This window comes from Rutidosis leptorrhynchoides, chromosome 5 (assembly GCF_046630445.1).
Source record: "Rutidosis leptorrhynchoides isolate AG116_Rl617_1_P2 chromosome 5, CSIRO_AGI_Rlap_v1, whole genome shotgun sequence".
In the NCBI taxonomy this organism is placed as follows: Eukaryota; Viridiplantae; Streptophyta; class Magnoliopsida; order Asterales; family Asteraceae; genus Rutidosis; species Rutidosis leptorrhynchoides.
Window position 1 is genome coordinate 150,779,373 of NC_092337.1, and position 27,041 is coordinate 150,806,413.

The 27,041-nt window shown below is 34.3% G+C and overlaps 2 protein-coding genes across 2 annotated transcripts; both read right to left on the reverse strand.

Annotated features, from left to right (window-relative positions):
- Positions 1-12,109: 12,109 nt before the first annotated feature.
- LOC139846687 (heavy metal-associated isoprenylated plant protein 21-like) lies at positions 12,110-13,026 on the reverse strand. The gene is made up of 3 exons (XM_071836171.1): positions 12,875-13,026; positions 12,704-12,779; positions 12,110-12,609 (listed from the first exon to the last, which is right to left on the reverse strand). The coding sequence occupies exons 1-3, from the start codon at positions 12,950-12,952 to the stop codon at positions 12,317-12,319; spliced, it is 447 nt and encodes a 148-aa protein (XP_071692272.1). The 5' UTR covers positions 12,953-13,026; the 3' UTR covers positions 12,110-12,316.
- A 2,058-nt stretch (positions 13,027-15,084) lies between these two features.
- On the reverse strand, positions 15,085-20,070 carry LOC139849104 (uncharacterized). Its single transcript, XM_071838777.1, has 6 exons — positions 19,831-20,070; positions 19,305-19,660; positions 18,890-18,932; positions 18,037-18,477; positions 15,497-15,557; positions 15,085-15,262 (listed from the first exon to the last, which is right to left on the reverse strand). Exons 1-6 carry the CDS (start codon positions 19,958-19,960, stop codon positions 15,085-15,087), a joined length of 1,209 nt encoding a protein of 402 aa, XP_071694878.1. The 5' UTR covers positions 19,961-20,070.
- Between the last annotated feature and the right edge of the window lie 6,971 nt (positions 20,071-27,041).

A 27,041-nucleotide genomic window follows, 5' to 3' on the forward strand; every position in this document is an offset into this window, starting at 1 on the left:
TGTGATGCCATTCGGTTTAACCAACGCACCTGCCGTATCTATGGATCTCATGAATCGTGTATGCAAGCCATATCTGGATAAGTTCGTTATCGTCTTCATAAATGATATCCTCATCTATTCCAAAATGTAACGACCCAACCCGTTATCCAACCGAAAACACGACCCCAAAAAAATTTTGATTCAGTGTATATGGACGGCGTCCAGTTATCTGGACGGCGTCCAATTGTGAAGGGCTGGGCGGCGTCCAAGCAAATGGGACGGCGTCCAAATGAACTGCCAGGGGCTGTCCCCGGAGTCTAACTTAAGCGAACGGTAAACTCGCTTCCCGACACTTTTAGGCGAAACCGTTTTCAAAACACGTTACAATAATTAAAACTAAGAGATTTCCACGATAAAATCGAGTTTTACAACACCGGGCCCAAATCGACCCTAATTACGGATTTCGTACCAAATGCAAGTTTCGACCACGTGAGTTTAATTTCCAAAAAAACTACGAGCATGATGTTTGGGGATAAACTACCCACTCCTAGGCCAAATCCAAAGTAATCCAAGCAAGCATCAAAAAGGGAAATCGTCTAATCCCGAGCATACCCTTGCCAAATCCGCTTTCGAACCTAAAAATGTAAACAACGAGAGGGTAAGCTAATGCTTAGTGAATGCAATACTTATACATATACATATGCAATTTACCTACACGCATCCACTTACTAATACCATGCAAATCAAATGCATAAACGAGCTAGCAACACCAAACGTACAACTAGCAACAACGTTAGTATATAATTCGCCGCAACAATATACTAAATCATTACAATGCATAAACTTAACAAACCATTCCCCGCTATGGTACTACCGACTTGCAAACAAACAAAAACATCGAGTCTCACTCGTATGATGTCACCGACTTGTGACTCACCAAAGGGTGTCACCGACTTGTGAACTACTCACTAATACTTATGGGTCACCGACTTGTGAACGCCATGTGGCATCACCGACTCATGAAGCACTACCCAGTGTCACTGACTAGTGAGCACTAAGAAATGTCACCGAATTGTGAATCACTTCTCCGACTTATGGTATCACCGAATTGTGATTCACCATCTAGTGTCACCGACTCTTGAACACTATGAAGTGTCACTGACTTGTGAAGCACTATAGGGTGTCACCGACTTGCGAAACACCCACCAATACATATGAGGACACTGACTTGTGAACCTCCAAAAGGTGTCACCGACTTGTGAGTCACCTGACGAAATACTAAAGCGGTCACCGCCTCGTGAACCACCATGAGGTGTCACCAACTTGTGAACCACCTAATGAGACACTACCGACCCGTAGTTCTCTTCACCCCTAACCTCAATAAGTCACCACCTTGTGACTAAACGCCAATACTCACGATGTGGCACCTAAGGCCCACATCGCGTACGAGTAAATAAACCACATACATACATGTATAAATATTCCACTCACCTCGATTACAAAAAAGGCAACTCCGGCTTGAGCTCCTAATCGTCCAACGTGAATCACCTAGATAATTCACAAACAAATAAGCTAAACACTCTAGCTTATGCCCAAAACATCATAAGTGCAATTTCGACCCATTTGCACATACCTTACATTGACTAAGTCAAAACTCACCCAAAACACTTATAATCACGATTAACTAGCGATTATATTCTAACATCATAATTTACTCAAATCTTAAGTGATAAACACTTATTATGCCCAATTTGACACCAAACCCTAATTTTGACCCATTTCAAAATTAGTCAATCAAAATACACCCAAAATGGGTTTCAACACACCCATAATCACTAAACCTAGTGATTAACCCATTGTGCAAGTCTTGAACTTGACCAACACAACAACCAACCCAAAATCCACCAACAACACAACAAAACCCTGATTACTAGCATCACTAAACTCACTTCATGAGTTTAAATGGGTTTATCAACAATTTAAGTTCAAACCCTAACTTTGAATATCAAATCAAACAATGAAATTCGGAGTTAGAACTTACCACAACAACCAAAACGTAGCTAGGAGCGCGATGAACAACTTTAAAACCCGAGCTTTGGTGAGAATCCAACTCCTTCTTCTCCAAATCAAGCTCTCTCTCTAATCTCTTTCTCTCTCTCTCTAGAATTGGATGGGAGTGTTTGTGTTGGTGAAATGTGATCTACAAATGGATCTAGATCGGTTTTGAGGGCTCCAAACCGACACCCAAGTGAATTTACCAAAATGCCCCTTTTTAAAACAAAATAAAACAGCTGGCCCGTCAGTACATCTGGACGGCATCCTGTCCTTCATCGCTGGACGATGTCCTAGTAATTAGACGGCGTCCCACTTAGCTGAAAATTAAAACATGGTCTTACACAAAAGTGAAACAGAACATGAGCAACATCTTCGACTCGTGCTAGAACTCTTGAGACAAGATCAACTTTATGCCAAATTCTATAAGTGCGAATTTTGGTTGAAGGAAGTTCAATTTCTCGGTCATATCGTGAGCGATCAGGGTATCAAAGTCGATCCCGCAAAGATCGAAGCTATCAGCAAGTGGGAAACCCCCACTACTTCGACTCATATCCGCCAATTCTTAGGCCTCGCCGGTTATTATCGAAGCTTCATTGAAGGTTTCTCTCTGATTACGCGTCCTTTGACTGCATTAACTCATAATGGGAAGAAGTTCATTTGAGAAACCGAGCAAGAGTCAGCATTCCAAACCCTGAAGCAGAAGTTAACCACCACACCTATTATGTACCTTCCTGAAGGCAGTGATGACTTCGTTGTGTATTGTGATGTCTCCCGACAAGGCTTTGGGTGTGTATTGATGCAACAGAAGAAGGTTATTGCTTATGCCTCCTGACAACTAAAGATTCACGAGCGAAACTACACAACTCACGATCTCGAGCTTGGAGATGTTGTCTTCGTACTAAAACTGTGGAGACACTATCTTTATGGGACTAAGAGCACTATCTTCACCGACCACAAAAGTCTCCAACACATTTTTGATTAGAAGCAACTGAATATGAGACAACGTCGATGGATCGAGATGTTGAACGACTATGATTGTGAACTTCATTGCCACCCTGGCAAGGAAAATGTTGTAGCCGATGCCTTAAGCCGAAAGGAGAGAACGTTACCTCTTCGTGTTCCTGCCTTGAACATCACCATTCAGACAAATCTCAACAGCCAGATCCGCGTAGCTCAAGAAGAGGCTCTTTAGGAGGAGAATATTTCTCAAGAGCACTTGAACATTCTCGTTTCTCGATTTGAGGTCAAGGAGACTGGACTCCGATACTTTGCCGAAAGAATCTAGGTGCCTAGTTATGGGGATTTACTGAGCCTTATTCTAGACGAAGCCCACAAGTTAAGGTATTCAATCCATCCAGGAGCTGGTAAGATGTACCACGACCTCAAGGTTCAGTATTGGTGGCCAAACCTCAAAAGGGATGTTGCAGCATATGTTGGAAAGTGTTTAGCTTGTTTCAAGATCAAAGCCGAACATCAGAAGCCATCTGGGTTACTTCAACAACCCGAAACCCCGCAATGGAAGTGGGAAGGAATAACAATGTACTTCATCACGAAGCTACCGAAGACGGTAGGCGGTTATGATACCATCTGGGTTATCGTTGACCGTCTTACCAAATCTGTACACTTCCTAGCCATGAAGGAAACTGATACGATGGAGAGACTGGCACAGTTATACAGAAAGGAGATTGTATCTCGTCACGGTGTACCCTTATCGATTATCTCAGATCGCGATACCCGTTTCGCTTCTAGATTTTGGCGTTCTTTAGAAGAAGCCTTGGGAACACATCTAGATATGAGTACAGCGTATCACCCGCAAACCGACGGACAGAGCGAGTGCACGATCCAAACCCTGGAGGACATGTTACGTGCTTGTGTTATTGATTTCGCGAAAACTTGGGAGAGACATTTGCCATTAGCCGAATTCTCTTACAACAACAGCTATCACGCAAGCATTAAAGCCGCACCTTTTGAAGCATTATATGGCCATAAATGTCGTTCTCCTATCTGCTGGGCCGAAGTAGGTGAAAAACAACTCACCGGTCCCGAACTCGTCCATGAAACAACCGAGAAGATTGTCCAAATTCAAGCGAGGCTCAAGACGGCCCGTGATCGTCAAAAGAGCTATGCCGACCATAAACGTGGAGATCGCAAATTTTAAATCGGCGACCTCGTTATGTTGAAAGTCGCACCTTTAATTCGTTTCGGAAAGTGTGGGAAGTTGAATCCGCGATACATTGGTCCTTTTGAAGTCTTGGAGCGTATTGGACTCGTTGCTTACCATTTGGATCTTCTGACTCAATTGAGCACAGTTCACCCCACATTCCACGTGTCGAATCTGAAGAAATGTCTTGCTGAACCAGAACTCGTCATACCTCTCGAGGAGCTTACGATTGACGACAAACTCCATTTCGTGGAAGAACCTGTTGAAATTATGGACCGTGAGGTTAAGACCTTGAAACGCAACAAGATTCTGATCGTCCGAGTCCGATGGAATGAAAAACGAGGACCTGAGTTTACTTGGGAGCGAGAGGATCAGATGAAACAGAAATATCCTCACCTCTTCACAACTCTACCATCTACCTCATCTTAAAATTTTGAAACGAAATTTTCATTAACAGGTGGGTAATGTAACGACCCGACTTTTTCGACTTGCTTTTGTGCTTTGTGCTTTGTGCTTTCACGAAACTGCGTATTTGTATGTACTGAGCTATATTATACTCTGGGATCTTACTACATGTGGATTACTTTCGTTTATATGTGAAAACGTGCCTTTAAGTACGTAGGTTACTTAACTTGATCCCCGGAAGCCTTTATGACCGTTAGTGTCACTTGACGTTTAGAACGAACTGCGTACTGTGTACACGTTTAACTTTGGTCATAATCGGAATATTATGACTATGAAATACTAATTTTTATTTTATAATAACAATTACTTGGGTTTTTGGATGCTTAATTACGCTTAGTAATTTACTCGAACACACTAGTTAGTCTTGTTGGACTTTCTACCTTGTTGGACTTTAGCCCACCCTACACTAGCTAGTGGACTATTTAATTAGTTCAATTTTAATAAGTTAGTGACCCATATTAATGTAAGACAAATGCTCATTTATTAGAGGGAACATACTAGCATTTTTGTTAACCATTATCCTTAATGTTGCATGGGATCTAAACATAACTACCAACTTTAGACAACCATTAACCAAAAAGCAAAAAGGTGTCCCCCTTGCCCCTCCCATAACCCATGGCCACCACCACCATGTCACACCCTCACCTTCTATAAATACCAAGCTTATTCATCCCATTTCACACTTGATCTCATTCACAAATTACACACACATACTCTCTAATTCTCTCTCTAGTCTTTCTCACTCTAAAAAGTGTAAATTTTAAACTTTCTTCTTCTTCTTCTTCTTCTTCTTCCCTTCTCATTAACGACATCATCATCATCAAAGGGTCTAGCTCTTTAGCTTTTAGATCTTGTTATATCTTGTAGATTCAAACTTGGATTTGAATCCTTCAAGAACATGGAAGATTCAAGCTTCCTATCTTTGGATCTTCACTTATTTTGTTAGAACTAAATCTTGTAGCTTTTAATCTCTTTATTTTGTTGTAAAGATTCAAACTTGTGTTTGTAATCTTCATGTAACTTGAAGATCTAGCTTCATGCTTCAAGGATCTTCAAGAACAACCAAGATTCAAGCTTTCTAGCTTTGAATCTTCATTTCTTTTGTTGGATCTAAGTTTTATAACTTATGATCTCATTATTTTGTTATAAAGATCAAAACTTGTGTTTATGATCTTCATGTAACTTGAAAATCTAAGATTTATGCTTCAAGATCTTCAAGAACACCAAAGATTCAAGCTTTCTTGCTTTGTAATCTCATAACTTGTGTGAAAAGGATCCAAGCTCTCTAGCTTAGGGTTCCATTACTTTGTTTGATCAATGTGATGACCCAGAAATTTCGACTAAATTTAAACTTAATCTTTGTATGATTAACATTTCCGACACGATAAGCAAAGTCTGTAAAACTGAATCTCAAAATTTTTGAATTACTTTTATATATTTAAATACCTTCGGTTGTTTTCGACGATTCGCGAACAATTATATGTAAAAAGATACATATATACTATAACATGAAAAGGTAACAATGTATTAATTGTTTGATACCGTACATTAAACTTATTGGTTTAAATATCTATTTGAATGTATATGATAAGTTGAAATATTTATTATTAAAATTTATTTATAAATAACGTCCAATGTGTATTTAAAAATTGATTTATGTATATTAAAAAGATATATACATATATATAATAAACGATAGTAACATTCGTTTATTGATTCAATTGATATTTAGATAAGTTAACTAAAGCGTTTAAGATGAACCAGTTAAACACTAATTTGCTACAGTGTTTTCAAATTGCCACATTACTCCAAATGCTACAGTGTTTTCGAAAATCACTATTTGCTACAGTGAAATTGACTTTGCTACAGTGAAATTGACTTTGCTACAGTGAATTGCTACAGTGAATTGCTACAGTAAAACACTATTTTAAAATGTATTTTTAACAAATAACGAGACGATGATTTATAGAAGTAAATGACCAAAATACTCGAAAGTTTAAGATATACTATGAGTGGTATAGTTTATGGATAACTTAAGGCTATATCTTGACAAAGGTACGTGTCACGAAACGTAAAATGCAAGTTTTCTCAGCGTACGAAAGGACATTCGAAAAACCAGAACCGGGACATAAGTCGAGTGATGACGTACGACTTATCGGGACAAAAATTACAAGTCAACTATGCACGTGAATTTAATATAATATATAATTAATTATTTAAATTATATATATTATATTAATATTTAATTATGTCGACAAGCTAGGAGCCAAAACAATGTGAGCTGTCCCTGGTTCTCATGCGAGTCGCATGGCCAGAAGGCCATTTCCATGCGAGTCGCATGACTCCAGATTTCAGGCCACATCTATAAATTTCAGTGTTTTCGCTCGATTTAAATCACACACATACACAAATATATATATACTCCGTAATATTATTTATTATTTATTATTATTATTATTATTATTATTATTATTATTATTAATAAGATTATTATTAATCTTATTATTTTTTTATTATTATTAGTGTTATTATTTTTGCGATACAAAAATAATAATGTACAAAAAATATTATGACGGAGTGCTGTCCAAGTAATTTTCAAAATATGTTTTCGAGCGGGAAAGAGCTAAGGAAAATATGAGTTATTGCCAAGGAAATTATGGGTAATGTTCGGGGGTATTTTTGTGAATCAAACCTCGTGTTTATCATCTCCGATGCGTCTACGTGCTTTCCTGCAATATTGTATATCAATATTAAACTGTGAGTTCATTGATCCCTTTTTATACATATTTTTGGGCTGAGAATACATGCGCTGTTTTATAAAATGAATACAAAAACTAAAACTGATATGCGTGAGTTTCATATGATCCCTTTTTACTCTCTATATTTTTGGGCTGAGAATACATGCAAATGCTTTATTAACCGATATACAATATTTATATGCGTGAGTTATAGTCTCCCTTTTTAAATACTTTAAATATTTTTGGGCTGAGGATACATGCAATTTATTTTAAACGCAATGGATACAAGTACATACTTAATTCTACACTGAGTTTGAACCGAAAATCCCTTAGCTTTGGTAACTAGTAACTGCCAGTTATAAGAACTGGTGGGCGCGAGTAGTAGTATATGGATCCATAGGGCTTGATATCCCCGTCCGAGCTAGAGCGCTAGCCTTTTAACGGACGTATGCTATTTGAGAAGCGTACACGTTGGTTTGCGTGTATTATTAAGATGATTATACAAAGGGTACAAATTATATAAGCATTAAAGTTTAGTTACCAGGGTGCTCAATTTTGTAGAACCGATTGATAAACATTTCGGATGAAACAACTGAAATCTTGTGATCCACCTTTTTGTAGAACCGATTGATAAACATTTCGGATGAAACAACTGAAATCTTGTGATCCACCTTTTATGTAAAACCTATTGATAAACGTTTTGAATAAAACAACTGAACTTTTGTAATCCACATTGATATACGGATTATGTGTAATATTAAAACTATGAACTCACCAACCTTTGTGTTGACACTTGAAGCATGTTTATTCTCAGGTTTCTAGAAGTCTTCCGCTGTTTGCTTATACGTGATACAAGATATGTGCTTGGAGTCATACATGCTATATACAAGAAACTTGCATTCACCAAACCATTACCATGTATCTTATTTTGACTGTATTGTCAACAGATGTATTATTGTAAACCATTTAAATGGTGATTGTCTATACGTAGGAATCATCAGATGTTAAAAACCTGGAATTTATATATTCATTTATGAAATACCTTTTCAAACGAATACAATGTTACAAAATGTATCACATAGAGGTCAAATACCTCGCAATGAAATCAATGAATGACGTGTTCGTCCATATGGATTTGGAGCGATCGTCACAATCAAGTTTGTGTTCATACTTGTTTGATTGAAGGAAAGTTTGTAGCTTTAGTTGTAACTAGAACTTGTATTTTTGTTAAGACTAAGAATATGATGTAACCTTGGTTCATCATCCTTCTAAAACTCTTAAGTGAGTTGTATTCTTACTTGGTCTCAACATATATTGTGTGTTGATGGTAGAACCTTGGTCAAAGTGATGCTAACACATCAATGAGTTGTACACTTGAAGCTACAAGCATCAAGGATGAGCATTAAGCACCAAGAATCCCACCGGAGCACTTGTTTACTGTTTTTCGGGGTCTGATCAGACTCTCTGGGCTTCTGGAAAATTGATTTTCAGATAGTTCATTTCGAGTAGATGACTTTCTTTTAGGCCTCGCCTAAATCCGATATACGGTTTAGGATTTATAGCCTTCCGAAAAGTACTACGCCTTTGTAACGTTGTGCTGAAATTTCTAACCTACTCGCACTTAAACCGTCGCCACGGTCAAATGAAGATGAGTTAGGTACTGAAAATTTGTCAGCGGTTAGAGGACTCACATACGGAGCCTTGGCCACTGACTACGAGTCTTTTCGATTTGTATAGAGGTCGTAACAACTATCCAAAGTCATTGTTTTGATCTCTATTCTTGTTAAACTTACCTTAGCTTTGATGAATGATAATGACGATGATGATGATGACACTTAAACTTAATTTATGCACTTTAAACTTATGGGGACAACATACTGACCTAGTGACCTTTGACTTAGGTTGACGACCTTCCGGACCGACTTACTACTTGCATACGTTTCATATCGACTTTTACTGCTTATTCAATATGAGTTATAGCATCCCTTTACTACTTTTACTATTTTTGGGACTGAGAATACATGCGCTTTTTACGTTTTACATACTAGACACGAGTACTTAAACTTTATATATGTGTGGGTTACAAAACGGCACAAAGATTCCCCTTAGCTCGGTAATGTTTAATCATTGGTTTCCTAACCGTGAACGCGAATCTTAGATATGGATCCATAAGGTTTGACATCCCCACTCGGGCTAGTCGAGCTAGCATTCAACGGGTGTTTAATACTTCGAGGACAAACGCACTCGCCAAGTGCACTTTTAGGGGGTGATATACATACGTTAAGTCTAGTTACCGGGTGTCCACGGTTAAGCATATACTTTTCATACTTATTTAAACTGCTGATTGAAGCACTGAAATCTCGTGGTCTACATTACTTTACTGATTACAAACTATAGCTCACCAACATTCGTGTTGACTTTTAAGCGTGTATTCTCAGGTGCTTAGACGATGTTGTTTCCGCTATTAGACTTGCTGTTATAGACCTGCTGTGTTAGATTTTCGCTGCATTACTTAGAGATGTCTCAATCATGAAACTTTTATTTTGCATTCGTAACTTATGTTATTTTCAAACAATGGCTTTGTAACGACATTTGGGTCACATGCTTATGTTAACGCTTCTATTCATAGGAAGCACGTTATCTTTTGTAAAACGCTATCTTTTTATGAATGCAAAACTGGTTTTCAAACTGCATGTAGTGTTTGACCTTGTAATGATCATGTTGTTGATGAACCGTACACGATAATTTTGTACGGGGCGTCACAATAGTCGCAAAGCATCTACTAGCATTACATCATCCAAATACATATCAAAATTTTTTTTTTATAAATATTGCATAATGATAATTGTTTATAAAAGTATAGAAATTATGAGAGAAATGTGTGAAAAAAATTAGATGTTAAATGGTGTATTTATAGTTGAAAACATTGTTATTTGGTTATTTATTTGTTATTTAAGCAGTCATATAAAGCCGTATTATTTTTTAAATTTTTTTTTATCAACGGCTAGAAATATCATGGAGTCAATCAACTCGCGCCAAGTCACCCAACACAACGATCGTCTTCCAGTGATAGATATCGTGTCAGCAGTATATTCTTCCACCAAGCCACTTTAGTGGCGTGGCAATGGTGAAAATCTAGCTATGACGTTGCGTTAACAAGAGTTAAATAATTCACTTATTCAGTGATTCAAGAGAATAAAAAAGTGTAAAGTGTTTGGATTCTAACTCAAACTCTTGTGCTATTTGTGACGAAGATTTTTATGCATATTTCCATACTCTCTAAATCACATAGATTACATAGCATTATACTTTATCATAATTGCTTTCTTCGGAAAAAACTTAAAATAATAAATTATAAATTTGAAGATCAAATGAGTACAACGTAACCATACAGACCTCAACGAGTCTACATGAGAATGTTAAAGCGTTCTTGAAAATGACTCAAGTTATCCCTAGGACTATAACATATATACAACCAGAGGCAGAGACAGGAAATGTATGTGGATATTTTGTCACCCCCAACTCTTCGATATACTTATTATAATATATTAAAAATTGAAATTTAATAGCCAATATTCCCTAATTATAAATTCTAGTATCTCTTAAATATGAATAATATAATATTAGTATTTACTTTTAAGCGGAAAAATCAATCTGTAAATCTTGGTTTCACCTCTGCATACAACAAATATAAAGAAACAATATAAATGTACAGCTAAAACTAATAACCAATTCAACCACGTTAATCAGTCTCCTATATCCACTTTCGTAAAATTGAATATTGTTGTGTTCTAACCAATACATTGATCAAGAGTGCCACAACCATCTTCACCAACTTTATTGTAATTGCTAGTTACACAAACCCTTAAAGATCGATAATAATTGTAATGTAATGTGGATGCTTTATCCTTTGTTTTACACGGAGAAAAATATTAAGTCTATCTCACCATATAGCTTCCTCCCCCTATCTGTATTTGCTTTAGGAATCTCAGCTGGCGTTATCTAAACATATCCAACTACCTCTGTTTCAATATGTTTATTATCAATTCGTAACTTTTCATATTTTATACATTGGTCGGTTAACAAATTTATGATCTACCAAAATTCAATCTAGTATTCTTCGACATTTCACATGCATACCCTTTATCTTTTTTCAACTTTCTATATTAAGAAAGTTTAGAAATTGTATAAACGTAATTTTATATAATAAATAACATTATGTAAATCAAAGAATAGTATTTCTTAAATTATTTTTTGAAATACAAGTACTTTCATCATAGATCATAAAATACAGAATAAGTGAATAACAAAACTAAAAGTCGTAAGAAGTTAGAAAATATTACTTCGCAGAATAATATTTTGTAAGAATTGTTGACTGAGTGGCCACCGAGTTGCCCAATGAAGCACACCACCCGAGTTCAATTCCTGGCTATGCCAAATTATTCAAAAAGGGAGGTGACTAAAGGGTGCGCATAATGCGCAATTTACCCGGTACCAGGTCTCGCGCTCGGGGGGCTTGATTACCCGAGGTTTTACCTTCTATGGGGAGCCAATGTGCTAGTTCATAGGATGGTTTCCTCGCTTACCAAAAAAAGAATTGTTAGTTAAGCACGTACTTGAAGTATTGCAATTAATGTTTTGTAAATTCATCAGGAAATTCAAACTTACTAAATTTAGTAGTACGTGTTTAACGAAAGTAACAATAATCAACATCATATTATTTGTAATTTCAATCAATTACACGAGCCTCTAAGATACACACATAAAACTATATCTTACTTATGAGGCATGACAAATTGTACGAATCTAAACGTACAATTCGTCACATCATATATAGCAATCCTAGCTTAATTCTCATAACTTAACTCTCATATTCAAACAAACATCAAATTAACTTAATTACTAAATATATAATACGTCACATGATCGAACAAGCGTTAGGATTATCGTCGCTAAACATATAAGTGATCCGTTCATCAGTAGCATTTGGAGCCGAAACAGCTTGAACAACGTTCTTAACATAACCAGCCGGAGCCCGTTTATCATACGCTTGATTCACATACGGATAACTCACCAAATTGTAAGGGATATATGGCCAAAATTCGGCTCGTTTGCCCGTACTTTTTACTCGTTTTAGTACATGGTTCGGGTCAACGTATCCGGTAACTGTAACTCGACTTTGTTTTCTGTTAACTTCCACAGTCTTCACACCTATAAAAACGTACCATAATTTAAAAAATTGTTACAACTAGGCATTTATTTTTTAGAAAGACTAATATAAAATAAATTGAAGAAAGAAGACTACCTTTCATGTGTTTAACAGAATTCTTGACTCTTCTTTCACATCCATCACAGTCCATTTTGACTTTGATTTCAACAGTCTGATCAGAAAGAATTAAAATTTCATATTTGATTTGACAAATTTAAATTAAAATCTAAGAGAGAATAAATTAAGGATAAAAAATGTATGTTTTGCCTGCATTGGTTTTCTTCTATGTTTTATGCTGGTGCTTGTGACTGTACAAAAGTTGGATAGGTAATCAAGTGCTCCCATTATTTTGCTAATTGCTTCACTTTAATTTGGAAAAAGAAAGTTTTTAGGGAGAGATAAAAGAAAGAGAAGAGAGAATTGTGGGTCTTCAATGGTATATTATTGTGGTTAGAAGTTGGTATTTATACAAAAGCTTATTAAACAATACTCATAAGTTGGACCCCCAAAATGTTATTAAATGTGATACTTTCATAAAAGCATAATAGGACTATAACTTTTATTTAAGATGAGATGAGATGAGATGACTAAGAATATACACAATTATTAAACCAATGGATATTTTAAAAATACATGTTTTGGGCAAGGTTTCAATAATCACTACTCGGGGAGTAATCGGTCAGAACTTGCGGGCATAGCCCAACGGTACCCCATATACTTTGTGTCGGTACCCCATGTACTTTGTGTCATGGGATAGAGAAATGTCATGGGTTCGATCCTTAGGGATAACATGATTTTCTTTAGAGCAATTGAACACCAATAATGGTGGTATATATTGACCATATAGGGAGGTTTTACTGAATTTGTTCACGGACTTCTACCCAGAAACACTGCCCGAATGGATGTGCTCCCGGGTACCGTCGATCGGGTTCGGGTTTCGGCCTGAACGTTTGTGATACATGCAAATGATGAGGGTCGTTGAAATAAATAATCAACTGATGCCAAAAAATCGTCGTTAAAAAAAAATTATACATTTATAAATAATAAATTTCGATATCATATGTGTAAATATAGAAGAAAACAATAAAGATAAACATAAATATCTTATAACATATATATAATCTTCATTTTGCTCAAACTTTAAACTCTAGTTTAAACATGTTAAAATGTTGACTAGTTTTGACTTTAACCGACTTAGACCAAAAAATCCGATTTTGTCCCATTAGTCGACGTTAACCGATTAATTAAATGGGTTTTTGAAAACTCGAAACGGTATGTACTTATGAAACGGAGTAATCGTGGATTTTTACAACAATGTTGTTAGGTATATTATATATTTTATACTCTTCCGGATAGAAAGTACTCTCCCTCTCCAGATAGTCTAAAGATGAAACTATTTACCAGTTTACCAACTGTTGTTATATGTTTCTATACAACTTCTTGCTAGTTTTATTATGCGTCTGACACTTTATATAACTCAAAACTAGTATGACACATCGAAGATCTAGATAGCCTATTAATCGTCCTTTTGTTATAGCCTATTAATCGTCCTTTTGTAGTAAAAGTAGATTTATGCCAAGTGCAAATCACCCTTTTAAGATTTTGTGACATAACCTGAAATCAAATATTATTTTGGCATCTATTCTAATGATGGTAAGAATGAATTTGCAAGCATATGTGGGGTTCATACTTCATCATAATTAGGCAATTCTTGAAGAATTTGAAAGGGGCAAATTTTGGCCCACTAGCAGCTAGCAAACCCTTATGTTTAAAAGTGGCATAATATCATGAGTATTCAGCACTTCATCATATGGTTTCTTTACTTGCTTAATCACTAGAAATGCTGTAAAGTGCTATTCTGTTTGCTTTCATTTTCAATCAATGGATGTAGCCTTTTTTTTATCCTTTCAGTAAATCTATCTATATAATTTTTTATATGCCATTATTAAGAAAATCATATAAAACATTTTTTGAACATGAGATATTAAACTATATATCACTAGGGCTCGGGCATAGTCATAGTCCCATTTTTTATTTTTTTTAGAAAAAATGATAAACTTTATAACGAAAGGCATTTCATCAGATAGATGAAAGTTCCCGAAACGTACAACCCATGAAAACTACCGAGCTTCAAAACTAGAAGAAAATGAACCTAATAACAAGCTCACAACAAACCATGAAATCAATGCCGCTAAACGGGCTACAAAACAATAACTGAACAAACAAACGAACAAGAAAAAGAGAGTTAATCAAGCGAACAACGAAAGATTAGAGACCATCTTCATCTCGAAGCCAAACCCGGACGAAAAGGAGGAAAAGTCTCAAGCATCCATGATGAATTCCGAGAATTGCTCCATCTAGGCACCGTGGACCTTTTGCCTTCTCTGGTTTCTTAAATTTAGTCGAAATGTCGGGCGCAACATCGGCATTAATAGGAATGGCATCAACCTTATCGGACTCGACCACCAAAGTGGACATTATCGCATCAAAAGCGACAAATAGAGACTCCGAACATCATCCGAAACCGAATTCGAAGGTAACCGACCCAAAGAATCGCAGGGTTTGCCAAATTTGAATTCGATGGTCATGAAGTCGATCGGCTTATCCTCGACACAATTAACAACCGCCGGTGCCCATTCGAAAACGACCGGAACCCTTTAAACCCATCGAAGAAGAAGACCCTTTTAACACAGTGGGATGACCAACCTCCTCAATATCAACCTCTAGGATATTCTCCAAATCCAAAACCGGAGAAGATATAGGAACACACTACTGACAAACAATTACTTGGCCGAAGACTGTTTCGAACTAGGTACTAAAGTAGGCGAGAACAAAAACATTAACTTGGAACAAAAACATTAACATCATGTTGACGAACATTCGGCTTACTCGAAAAACACTCGAAAGCAACATTGTATCTCTGAGTCAATTTCCAAGCTTTCTCGCAATTCTTTTCGCACAATTTACCGGAGCACGGGAAAGACGAAAAATCAACAACCAAATCAAAGCCACAAGAAGAAAGCGCATCAACTAGAACTGGAGATATCTTGAATGTATGTAACTAAATATATCATTAGGCCTCCATGTAATGCAGCTCTAACAAATGCCATATATAGCAAGTTCCCAATTATGAAATAATTTAGTCCTTTAATTTATGGATTTCAAGTATATATCAAATACATTTGTCAGAATGGATTAATTTGGAATATGTTGAAAAAGGGTATTAATGGATTAATGTGTTAATAAATCCTAAATACATATACACATGTAAATTACCCAAATAGAATCAATCTTTTTTATTCACATAACAAAAAAGACAACAATCCGTGTATTCTTTATAATATTTGCTTCATTGTGGTGTCTTATACTCTTTAGTTACAAAGTTCTCCACAACCTTCTCAAACAACATGTATGAATGAACTTTGAATAGAACTTTCCTTTCATGAAATCTCATGTGGTACAAACTTAAATTTGCCTACCATGAGTATATTCGGATTCCTCAAATTGACTAGCTTTTTAAAAGTACCCATACCCATTAGAATAATACTCGTACTACGCAATGGACCAGTGAAGTTTTTAGACTCGAAGGGTTCGGTTTGATCCATACAAAATGCTTGAAAGAAAGTGCTAGATGTTTCTTTGTAATTCTATGAATCGAACCTTGAAATTCGATAGAGCCATATTTGGTTTTGGTTGGCTTGATTAACTAATTGATGGTGAGATCTTCTGACCTTATTATGATCACTTTATGCTATATGATATGCTTAAAAAGTTGTACTAAAGCTTCTTTAAAGATTCCAGAGAAGGAATCTGAGTCTTTTCGTGTCCTAATTACGTGATGCTTATGAACGCTTTAAGTCATCAAGACTCTCAAACTTTATTTGCTACAGGAGAATAAGAACGTTGTCCATTTCGCTATTGACATGTGTATCAGTTTTATTATCGACATATGGTGTGATGAAATCGCGGCACAACACTCTAATCTAACGTCAATTTGATAACTAAAGGGAATTGTAAAATTGTAAAATATTTAAATACCCAACAATGCAGATAAAGTGATACCCAATAAAATGTTATTTATTTTTAGCCAACCCAAATACAAGTATTTATAATTTATATGATATCTGGTTGAGCTATTTTCTCCACCACGGTTTTAGTTCAATACTACCACTTTTTAGTTTTAACTATAAATTTTTTTTTTTTTTTTTTTTTTGGTATTATATAATTATTATGAAATTATATCAATGAAAGCCCGTTTAAACCCCTGTTTCCTTTGGATACACACCTAACCCACCCCGTAAGAGTAGAGTGTTTGTAACATACCTCCACCGAATGCCTCCATGTGGCAGAAACGAGTTTCATCTCACTTTGTCAAAGGTTGTAACTGCTTGCTAAGGATGGGACTCGAACCTACGCCCATTTTTGGCAAAACCTTTCACATGGCAGACCTCAGTTTCTAAGGCAACGTACCCACTTAGCTATTAGCTCATTGGTATCTAAGAGAGACTTTGAACTATACATATTAAGCAATTCCATGTTCTAGGAATGATATCCATTTCTAACATAAAGGGTGTTTGAAAGTCAATGATATTCATAAGCAAATATTATGTAAATAACTTTCATGAGACGCGCTCTAGGAGATTATGTTCATGACTCAATTGTCCTACTTGATAAAGCTAGTAGGCAAGGTTGCAAATTCGTTACTCGGGGCTACTCGGCAACTCCAAGGAGTACTCAGATGCCTACCAAGTTTGACTTTGAGAGACTTTGGCTGAGTTTTGGCTGATTTTCCGAGTAATCCCGAATTTTGGCCGAGTTTTGACAGAATTTTGAGCGATTTCCGAGTTTGGGCTGAGTTTGACCAAGTACTCGCAGAGTACTCCCTGAGTTGCAAAAACTGAGAATTCGCCGAGTAATTACGAGTTCTTCTTGTAGGTACAAAATAAAGGCAAATTAAGCAACGGGGCAGAATGGGTAACATGTGAAGCAGATTTTAGTTAAAAGTTAAAACAACTAAGTTCTAGTGCAAGTCAAAACGGGCCGGGTTGACCAGTGAACACCTTTGTGTGCAGTAAAGAGCATTATGCATACAATATTTGGTCTACCGGCCCATACTTGTCCGTTTCCTTTGTTTTCTATATAAAGACGTATTGTGATTATACAAACTATTTATGTACATCAATTTAAGAGACTGTAATCATTAAATGGGCTCAAACAGAAGATGGGTTTATTTTGTCATACATGTTACTACATCGGTCGATTAATTTCGATATCCAATTCAATTTCACATGACTAAACAGCATACAGCAACCTAAAATTGAGAACTGAAAATGCAGAAGATATTTCCAAAATACTAACAGTCGATTAAGGGTTGTTGTTACATGAACTGAAAGCTTAAATAGTTTTCTAAATAGAGTTAAGAGATTCACCTTCACTACTACCGCTACTGCTACTGCTTCCGCTACTACTGCCGCTGTCGCTGCCGCTACTGCTGCTGTCGCCACTACTGCTGCCGCTAGAGCTGGAAGACGATTTTTTACTTTCCTCAGCGTTCACCTGTAATCTAAGTGCTTCAGCAGCATTATAACCCCCATTGTCCCCTTCACCATCACTCAAATCAACTTCCGCAATTTCATCATCAGTTTCATTTTCATGTGGCATATTATTTATATCAATGCCGGTGAAACCTCGACTTTCGGGTACCGTCTCGATATTATCAGCTGCTATGCCAATGTCAATGTCTTCATCATTGTTGAGCATATCCAGCTGTTCATCTAAATCATCATCGTTTTTATGATCTGGTGATGCGTAGAATGAACTTGACGGAACGGATGGGTTATCGATAACCTTCTCTTCTCTCGTTTTCCCATCTGCAAAAATACTGCACATAAATACTACCAACAAATTACATGTTGCCAAGGTTGTAAAAGTGGCGAGTCTAGGACAAGTCAGTTAGGACCTTGGAAGGACGAGCCGTGCTTTGACCAACGTCGACTTTTAGTAATAAGAAAATTAAACATATATATATCACACATAAATATATCAAACATAGATATTTCAAACATAGACGTATGGCATATAATGTGATTTTAAAAAATATGAGTTTTGATCGAACTCTGACTTTGACGGACTCAAACCTGACTCAAGCCGACTTTGACACGACTTTTAAGGCATCTTTCGGCGAGTCGGGACGGGCTGGTCCCCAAACCGACACGTCAACCGACTAATAGTGCATGCTACATGCATTTACATAATGAATACAGAATGAGGCATGGAACATACCGAAGCCTTTAAAGTTGCCGATTTCTATCCGTTCAACTTCAACCTGCTGAAGAGTAGTACAAAAGAGGTTTAAGTCATGATGAAACCAAAAGAGAAAGTTCGAACCAGTAATGCATAATTATCATGAACAAATATATTTTGGGGAAACTTGGCCGGTAAATGAATTGCTAGATAACCTACTTGAACATAGATTTAGTACATGTTGAAAACTCGTATATCTTATAAATCTGTACGGATGCAAAATGATTATACAGTTCATTTAATTCAAATTTAGTTAGTTACATAAGTATCAACGTCTCATGATATTACTAGGGTCAATCTGTTCTCGTGCATTTAATTTCCATCAGAACAGTTTTAAACAAATAACTTGTTGTTTGGTTAAATTTGTGAGGTAACCAAAGAATTAGTAACTTACAGGAGGAGGAACTAAGCTCTTATCTGAGGTCTGAAGTTTGTTCCCCTTCCCAATTAGTGGGGAACTAGACTCGGATGGCGGACACAGTACATTAGTTGCGGCTACAGATGCAGACTCGCCAGGTTGTCGAACATGTCTCAACCGTTTAACCGATCTATGTAACCTTTCCAACCGAAAACTCGATCCATCAAAGAACAAAACAGCATCACTGTCCTTATAATCTTCACTAATACCTTCAAAACTCACTTTAGGTTTTCCTAGTTGGTTGTTTTGAAATTCTACAGCTACTTTATTATCATTTGTCTTATGCAGTTTCCCAGGTTGGTTCTTATCAATTGATGCTGGCTTAAATTCATCTGAAATATATAATTATAATTATAATTATAATTACTCTATAATGCACAATTACATAAAACTAATAAAGTTTTAATCTTTAGTAGTATCAACTCTTAGACTTTTAGTGTGAAAATTATACAATTGATTGATTACATAAGATGAATATTGAATAAAATACATATGTACTTACAGCGAAGAGTGCAGAATTTAGATGAAGGGTTATCGTGAAAAGAGGAACCTAGGGTTAGGTCAAACCAACGATCAACAGGTGGAGCTGTCAGTGGTTCATCTCTTTTGTTGTTAATAATGTTATTTGCCATCAATCAAATAAGTTAACTGCACTGGTAGTGATAATAATACATCATAATTGGATCCCTAACAAGTAACAAATCAATTTGGGATCATGGATCCTAGATTTGATTAGAATCACGTTTATTTGATTTGAGTTGCAGCAATAATTGCAATAAATGTCCCTTGGGTTTTATTAACTTGTGCAAAACCCTCTTTTAAAAATTGTTTTTTACACTTGCACTCTTGTTTCTTGACTTTTGTTGGCAACATATATACTACTCCGTATATACATATACATATACATATAGATAGAATGGATATTGATAATTTCACCAATAAATTTGATAAATTCTGACTTATTGTCAACTAAATATTTGTATTTGTAAAAATACTCAATACATAATTATAAAAAGTTAATCATGTTTAATGATTAAAAATAAAATGAGGTATTCTATATTTATAAAAGACCAATGAAATTAGGGAAGAGAAACAAAGTGTGAAGAACAGAATTTATGTGATTATATAATACTTCCTTCGTCCCAAAAAAATAGTACAGTTTGACTTTCTGTTAAATTTTAGATATAATTATAATACGTCTAATTTGTCCTTCATTTAATGTAGTTATAAAAAGTAATTAATAAATTAATTAATTTTTTTTAAGTTGAATTTCTAAAATTAAAAGAGACATAATTGAAAGTTTAATGATATTTAATAGTTATATAGAGAAATGGACAATAATAGAAAGGTAGACATTTTTTTTTAGACGGAAAGAGTAATAGATTTACTATGCCACCCAAAAACATGTCCCTGTTCTAAATGTTACAGATTCTGTGACGCCCCGTACAAAATCATCATGTACGGATCATCAACAACATGTCCATTACACGGTATAATACTACATGCTGTTTTAAAATAAGTTTTGCATTCATGAAAATGTAACGTTTTTATCAACGTCAAATGTTTTACAAAAGATGACGTCTTTACCAACGTCAAATGTTTTACAAAAGGGTAACGTGCTTCTACGAATATAAAGCATTAACATAAGTACGTGACACAAAGGTTTTACAAAGCCATTGTTCAAATGTAACATTAGTTGTGAATGCAAAGTAAAAGTTCCATGATTGAGACATCACTAAACAATACAGCGGAAGTCTAACACAGCGAGTTTGTAACAGCAAGTCTATAGCACCAAGACTATAACAGCAAGTCTAACAGCGGAAGCAACAACGTCTAAGCACCTGAGAAATACATGCTTAAAAAGTCAACACGAATGTTGGTGAGCTATAGTTTGTTTGTAATCAGTAATGTAATGTAGACCACGAGATTTCGTATTCAAAACAGTATGAAAAGTATATGCTTATCCGTGGGCACCCGGTAACTAACTTAACAAGTAATATCACCCCCTAAAAGTACACCTGGCAAGTGCGTAAGTTTACGAAGTATTAAACACCCGCTGAATGCTAGCGCGACTAGCCCGAGTGGGGATGTCAAATCATATGGATCCATATCTATGATTCGCGTTCACCGGTTCATAAAACAATGACTAAACGTCACCGAGCTAAGGGGAATCTTTGTGCCGTTATGTCACCCACACATATATAAAGTTTAAGTACTCGTGTCTAGTATGTAAAACATAAAAAGCGCATGTATTCTCAGTCCCAAAAATAGTTAAAGTAAAAGGGAGCTATAACTCACAGTGAATGTGTGGTAAAAGTCGCTATGAAAAGTATGCAAGTAGTAAGTCGGTCCGAAAGGTCCTCAACCTAAGTCAAAGGTTACTAGGTCAGTAAATTGTCCCCAAAAGTTTAAAAGTGAATAAATTAAGTTTAAGTATCATCATCATCATCATCATCATCATCATCATCATTTGTAAAAGATAAAGTAAGTTTTCAACAAGAATAGAGATCGAAACAAAAGGCTGACTTCGGACAGCTGCTACGATCTCTATACAGACTGAAAAGATGTGTGGTCAGTGGTCAAGGCTCCGTATGTGAGTCCTTGTACTGCTATCCAATTTTCAGATCCTAACTGGATGTCGTTTGACCGTGGTGACGGTTCAAGCGTGAGTAGGTCAGAATTTTCAGCACGTCGTTACAAAGCGTAGTGATTTTCGGAAGGCTATAAATCCTAAACCGTGTATCGGATTTAGGCGAGTCTTGAACGAAAAGTCATCTACTCGAAACGAACTATTTGAAAATCATCTTTCCAGAAGTCCCAGATGTGACGACCGGGAAATTTCCGACCAAATTTAAACTTAATCTTTATATGATTTCGACATGACAAGCAAAATCTATTAAATTGAATTTCAAAAAGTTTGAACTATTGTCATACATTTGACCTTTGACTATTCCTGACGATTCACGAACATTGGATTGTAAATTAATATGTATATATACTATAAATATAAATATAAGTATATATATATATATATATATATATATATATATATATATATATATATAATATGCTGAACTAATAAAGTATACTATAATTAATTGGAATTTAAAATTTAAAATAAAACTTGGAATAACTAAATTATTGTTACAATAAATATATATATAAATATATGTGTTTTTATGAATCTATATAGAATTTCTAACAAATATATGAAAACATTAACTTTTCAATAAATGTCAACATATAATATAAATAAAGGATATTATATATATATATATATATATATATATATATATATATATATATATATATATATATATATATATATATATATATAATATTAAAGATATAATATAAATAAAATGTTTAAATAATAAATAATTAATATATCTTATCATATAATATTAATGATTAGAAAAATTGAATATAGTTATTAGATTAAAATCATTAACAATATTTTCATTATAAATGATAATATTAATATTTGTATTATTAATATTAATAATTCTAATAATATATATATATATATATATATATATAAGTAAAATTTGATATATACAAGTATTGATAAAATTATTGATATTATTATCATTATTATTTCTATTATTATTATTAATATGATTATTATTAATTATTGTTATTATTTACAAAATTATCATTTATTATTATTAATATTATTATTATTATTAACTTATATAATTATTTATATCAAATATGTAAAAAAAAAAAAAGTTAGTAAATCAGAAATTGATACAGGTCATTGTCTATCTATTAAAGATTGTTAAATTCATACAAAATTAGATTCCATCTTTACATTACATTCCAAATTCTGTTAGAGGTCGACTTCCCTTTTATTTTTTTTATTTTTATTTTTCTACTGATTGGAATATCTCTGTACTTGTTATCGATAAACTGATTAGATGTCAAACTCATTTATCAATTTACAAATGACCTGTGATCATTTATAAACCCACTTCAGTCACAATATATAAGGTAAGCTGTAATTATCGAAATTAAAACCAAAACAAAACAAGAAACAAAAACGCACATCTCTGTTTTGAAACTTAATTTGCAAAACCACAATTTCGAATGAAAATTCAAAAGGTGTAAATGCAGTTCTGTTAGGAACTAAATACACAATCTTTCTGCAAAGTTTTGTGTTCCAATTCTTTCAAACGCGTTCAAATTTTGAGGTCAAACCTTTATTTCAAAAAGTCAACCCGAGTGTTCTTGTCAAAAATTCGAATTCGTTTTTGAATAAAAGGAGTAATTGATGATCAAGGAAGTTTGTAGGAGTCATTTATAAACTATTTCATGTAGAAACTTTCTTTTAAAAAGGCCTTAAAATCAAAATCAATTTTTTTTTCTTTTATATTTCAGCGACGGGCTGTATACATTTTTATTTTTATATTTTTTGCTTTTAAACAATGGAATAACAACTGGTTAATATTGTTCGATTTCTTAAACAAATCCAAACTTATAAATCGTTGACTGTGATTACTATATAAGCTCTAGTCAAATTTTAATTGATGAAGAAGATGAAGTTGAGCACTAAAATAATACAGGTTTATATGTATATTTGATGGGGTATGTTCAGAAAAACACAAATGGAAAAATGGTTGAGTGGTGTGATGGGTGAACGGCAGGTCTCGGGTTCGAGTCCCGTACTGGGGCAATTTTTTTTTTAAGAAGGGCTTTAAAGGTAGAATACTTTTATTATTATTATTATTATTATTATTATTATTATTATTATTATTATCTTCATTATTATTATTATTATTATTATTGATTATGCTATTATTATTAGGAATGTAATGTTATTACTAATATTAATATAAAGAATGTTATTATCTTTAAAAGTAACTAATATTATTATTTCATCATGGTTATTATTATTATTATTACTTATTAGTATTATGGTATTATTAATTGTTACCAATATTATCAACTATAGCAAACTAGTAGTAAAACAAGTATTATTAATATTATTGTTACAATTAGGATTACGAATTAATGTTATAGGAGCTTTAGTCATTAGTTTAGAAATTTGACACAAAGATTATAATTTTCATGATTAGGAATATGAAGGTTTTAATAATATTATTACAAATATGAAAAATAAAAATCTTGGATATAAAGATTAGTAGGAAAATCATTAAGTTAAAATTTTAATTAATTTATGATTCATAGGAATTACTAAAATTTTTATAACTATTATTATCATAGCACAACTTAGTATTATAATTATTAATATCATTATTTCTAATTACATTATTATTCTCACTTTTATCAATATTATTATAAAATATTATTACTTTTATTAACTTTAGTATTACCAAAATTAATAATAATTTTATAAACAAATGATCTTCATATAAAATATATATATTTAATATACATAACATAACTATATTAATATTACGATATATAAAATGGAAAATATATAAATAAATAAGGAAACTTATAAATTATTAAATATAACAATTACATCACTAATAATAGTATATAGATTTATTCAATTACAAGTATATGTTTTAATATATATACAAATGATATAGGTTCGTGAATCCAAGGCCAACCCTGCATTGTTCAATATAGTCATATGTATTTTTACTACAAAATACAGTATGGTGAGTTTCATTTACCTTTTTACCCTTTATATTTTTGGGCTGAGAATACATGCGCAATTTTTTATAAATGTTTTACGAAATAGACACAAGTAAATGAAACTACATTATATGGGTGAATGATCGAAGCCGAATATGCCCCTTTTGCTTGGTAGCCTAAGAATTAGTAAACCGATCTACTAATTGACGCGAATCCTAAAGATAGAACTATTGGGCCTAACAAACCCCATCTAAAGTACCGGATGCTTTAGTACTTCGAATTCGTTTTTATCATGTTTGAAGAATTTCTCGGAATGATAGGGGATATTCTTATATTCATCTTGTTAATGTCGGTTACCAGGTGTTCACCATATGAATGATTTTTATCTCTATGTATGGGATGTATATTGAAATATGAAATCTTGTGGTCTATTAAAATAATGGAAATGAATGTTTATGATAAACTAATGAACTCACCAACCTTTTGGTTGACACTTAAAAGCATGTTTATTCTCAGGTATTAAAGGAATCTTCCGCTGTGCATTTGCTCATTTTTGAGATATTACTTGGAGTCAAACATGACATATTTCAAAAGGCGTTGCATTCGAGTCGTTGAGTTCATCAAGATTATTATTAAGTCAATTATAGTTAGATATATTATGAAATGGTATGCATGCCGTCAACTTTCAATGTAAAGAAAGTTTGTCATTTAAAAACGAATGCAATGTTTGTAAAATGTATCATATAGAGGTCAAGTACCTCGCGATGTAACCAAATGTAATGTATTCGTCCAGATGGATTAGGACGGGTGTCCTTCAGTTGGTATCAGAGCGGTGGTCTTAGCGAACCAGGTCTTGCATTAGTGTGTCTAACTGATAGTTGTTTAGATGCATTAGTAAGTCTGGACTTCGACCGTGTATGCATGTCAAAAGTTTTGCTTATCATTTCTTGTCGGAAATTACCTGCTTATCATTCTTAGTCTAGACACATTTTACTGCATTGACTGCATGAATAGTGTATAGACAAAATTCATATCTTAGCGTATCTGTTACTGTAGACTTTGCCTGACAGCTTTCGTAGATTCCTCTGTAACTTATGGGATTTTAGTATTATATATGCATATGTAAATTATGTATTGCAGGGTACTAATCTACATCCTATAATCTATTTCTTATCGAAAATCCTTCATCTGATCGTACGAGATGAATCCCACAACCAGTTCGAGTCCTCAGATTCCGATAGCTATTCCGACATGGATGTTCACCTAAGCTCCGGAAACAGCGTCACCGGAATGAATCAACCAATCAACCATCATCAATCCTAGATGAATTGGGGCTGAGTCCGTAGTCGATTTAATCAATGGAGACGAGAAGAAGGCGATACCTTCCATCAACCAAATTTCCCTCTTGGCGATGAACCTGAAGCACTTACCGACAAACCTGTTCGAAACATCATTTTCTCTCATTTCCAGAGTATCTCGCCACGATTATATTCTATCTAAAATTCTAAACCTTATTCATTCGCTCGTTCCGAACGACAATCATCCCGGAATAATATAAGAAATCAACTAACTTCACGCTCGAATAATCAATTTGGAGAATATGGTGCAAAATTTAACAGCTTCAGCAACATCACCGGCACCAACAGTACCATCAATAACAGCACCAGTACCATCAACAATCCATGCCTCAACATCTCATTCTGTACCTCGAGTATAATCATCATTCTACGTATCATTCTACATCATTTATCTTTGTTCGACATGGCGATTATGTAATATCTAATGTTTTAGAGATTATATATTCTTATTCTAACGGTAAATCAAATGAGTTTAATATCATATTGACTCATTAAATCCATGATTACATCTGAAGAAAATATATATGTATATATGTTTCATGAAGTTTGTAATTAAAAATTCTTTTGTACAAACTGTTAATGGTGAAAATATTTTAACGGGTAGGTAATACCCAAGGAATATTTAGATTCCACCTTAATAAGTTACACTGTACATTCGTCGAAGCTGATTCAATAGTCATTTACTATCCTACTTATAACCACCGATATACGTATCCGTTCACCACAGAATAACCATTTTCATTCAATT

Bases quoted from the DNA above. Each gene is read 5' to 3' on its own strand.
- LOC139846687 (XM_071836171.1), bottom strand. From the start codon at position 12,952: ATGGGAGCACTTGATTACCTATCCAACTTTTGTACAGTCACAAGCACC. The intron at 12,780-12,874 runs GCAAAACATACA...CTTTCTGATCAG, and splicing joins ATAGAAGAAAACCAATGCAG to ACTGTTGAAATCAAAGTCAA. The intron at 12,610-12,703 runs GTAGTCTTCTTT...ACGTTTTTATAG, and splicing joins TTCTGTTAAACACATGAAAG to GTGTGAAGACTGTGGAAGTT.
- LOC139849104 (XM_071838777.1), bottom strand. From the start codon at position 19,960: ATGGCAAATAACATTATTAACAACAAAAGAGATGAACCACTGACAGCT. The intron at 18,933-19,304 runs GTAAGTTACTAA...ACTCTTCAGCAG, and splicing joins AGAGCTTAGTTCCTCCTCCT to GTTGAAGTTGAACGGATAGA. The intron at 15,558-18,036 runs GTGAATCTCTTA...TTGTGCGAAAAG, and splicing joins CAGTAGCGGTAGTAGTGAAG to AATTGCGAGAAAGCTTGGAA.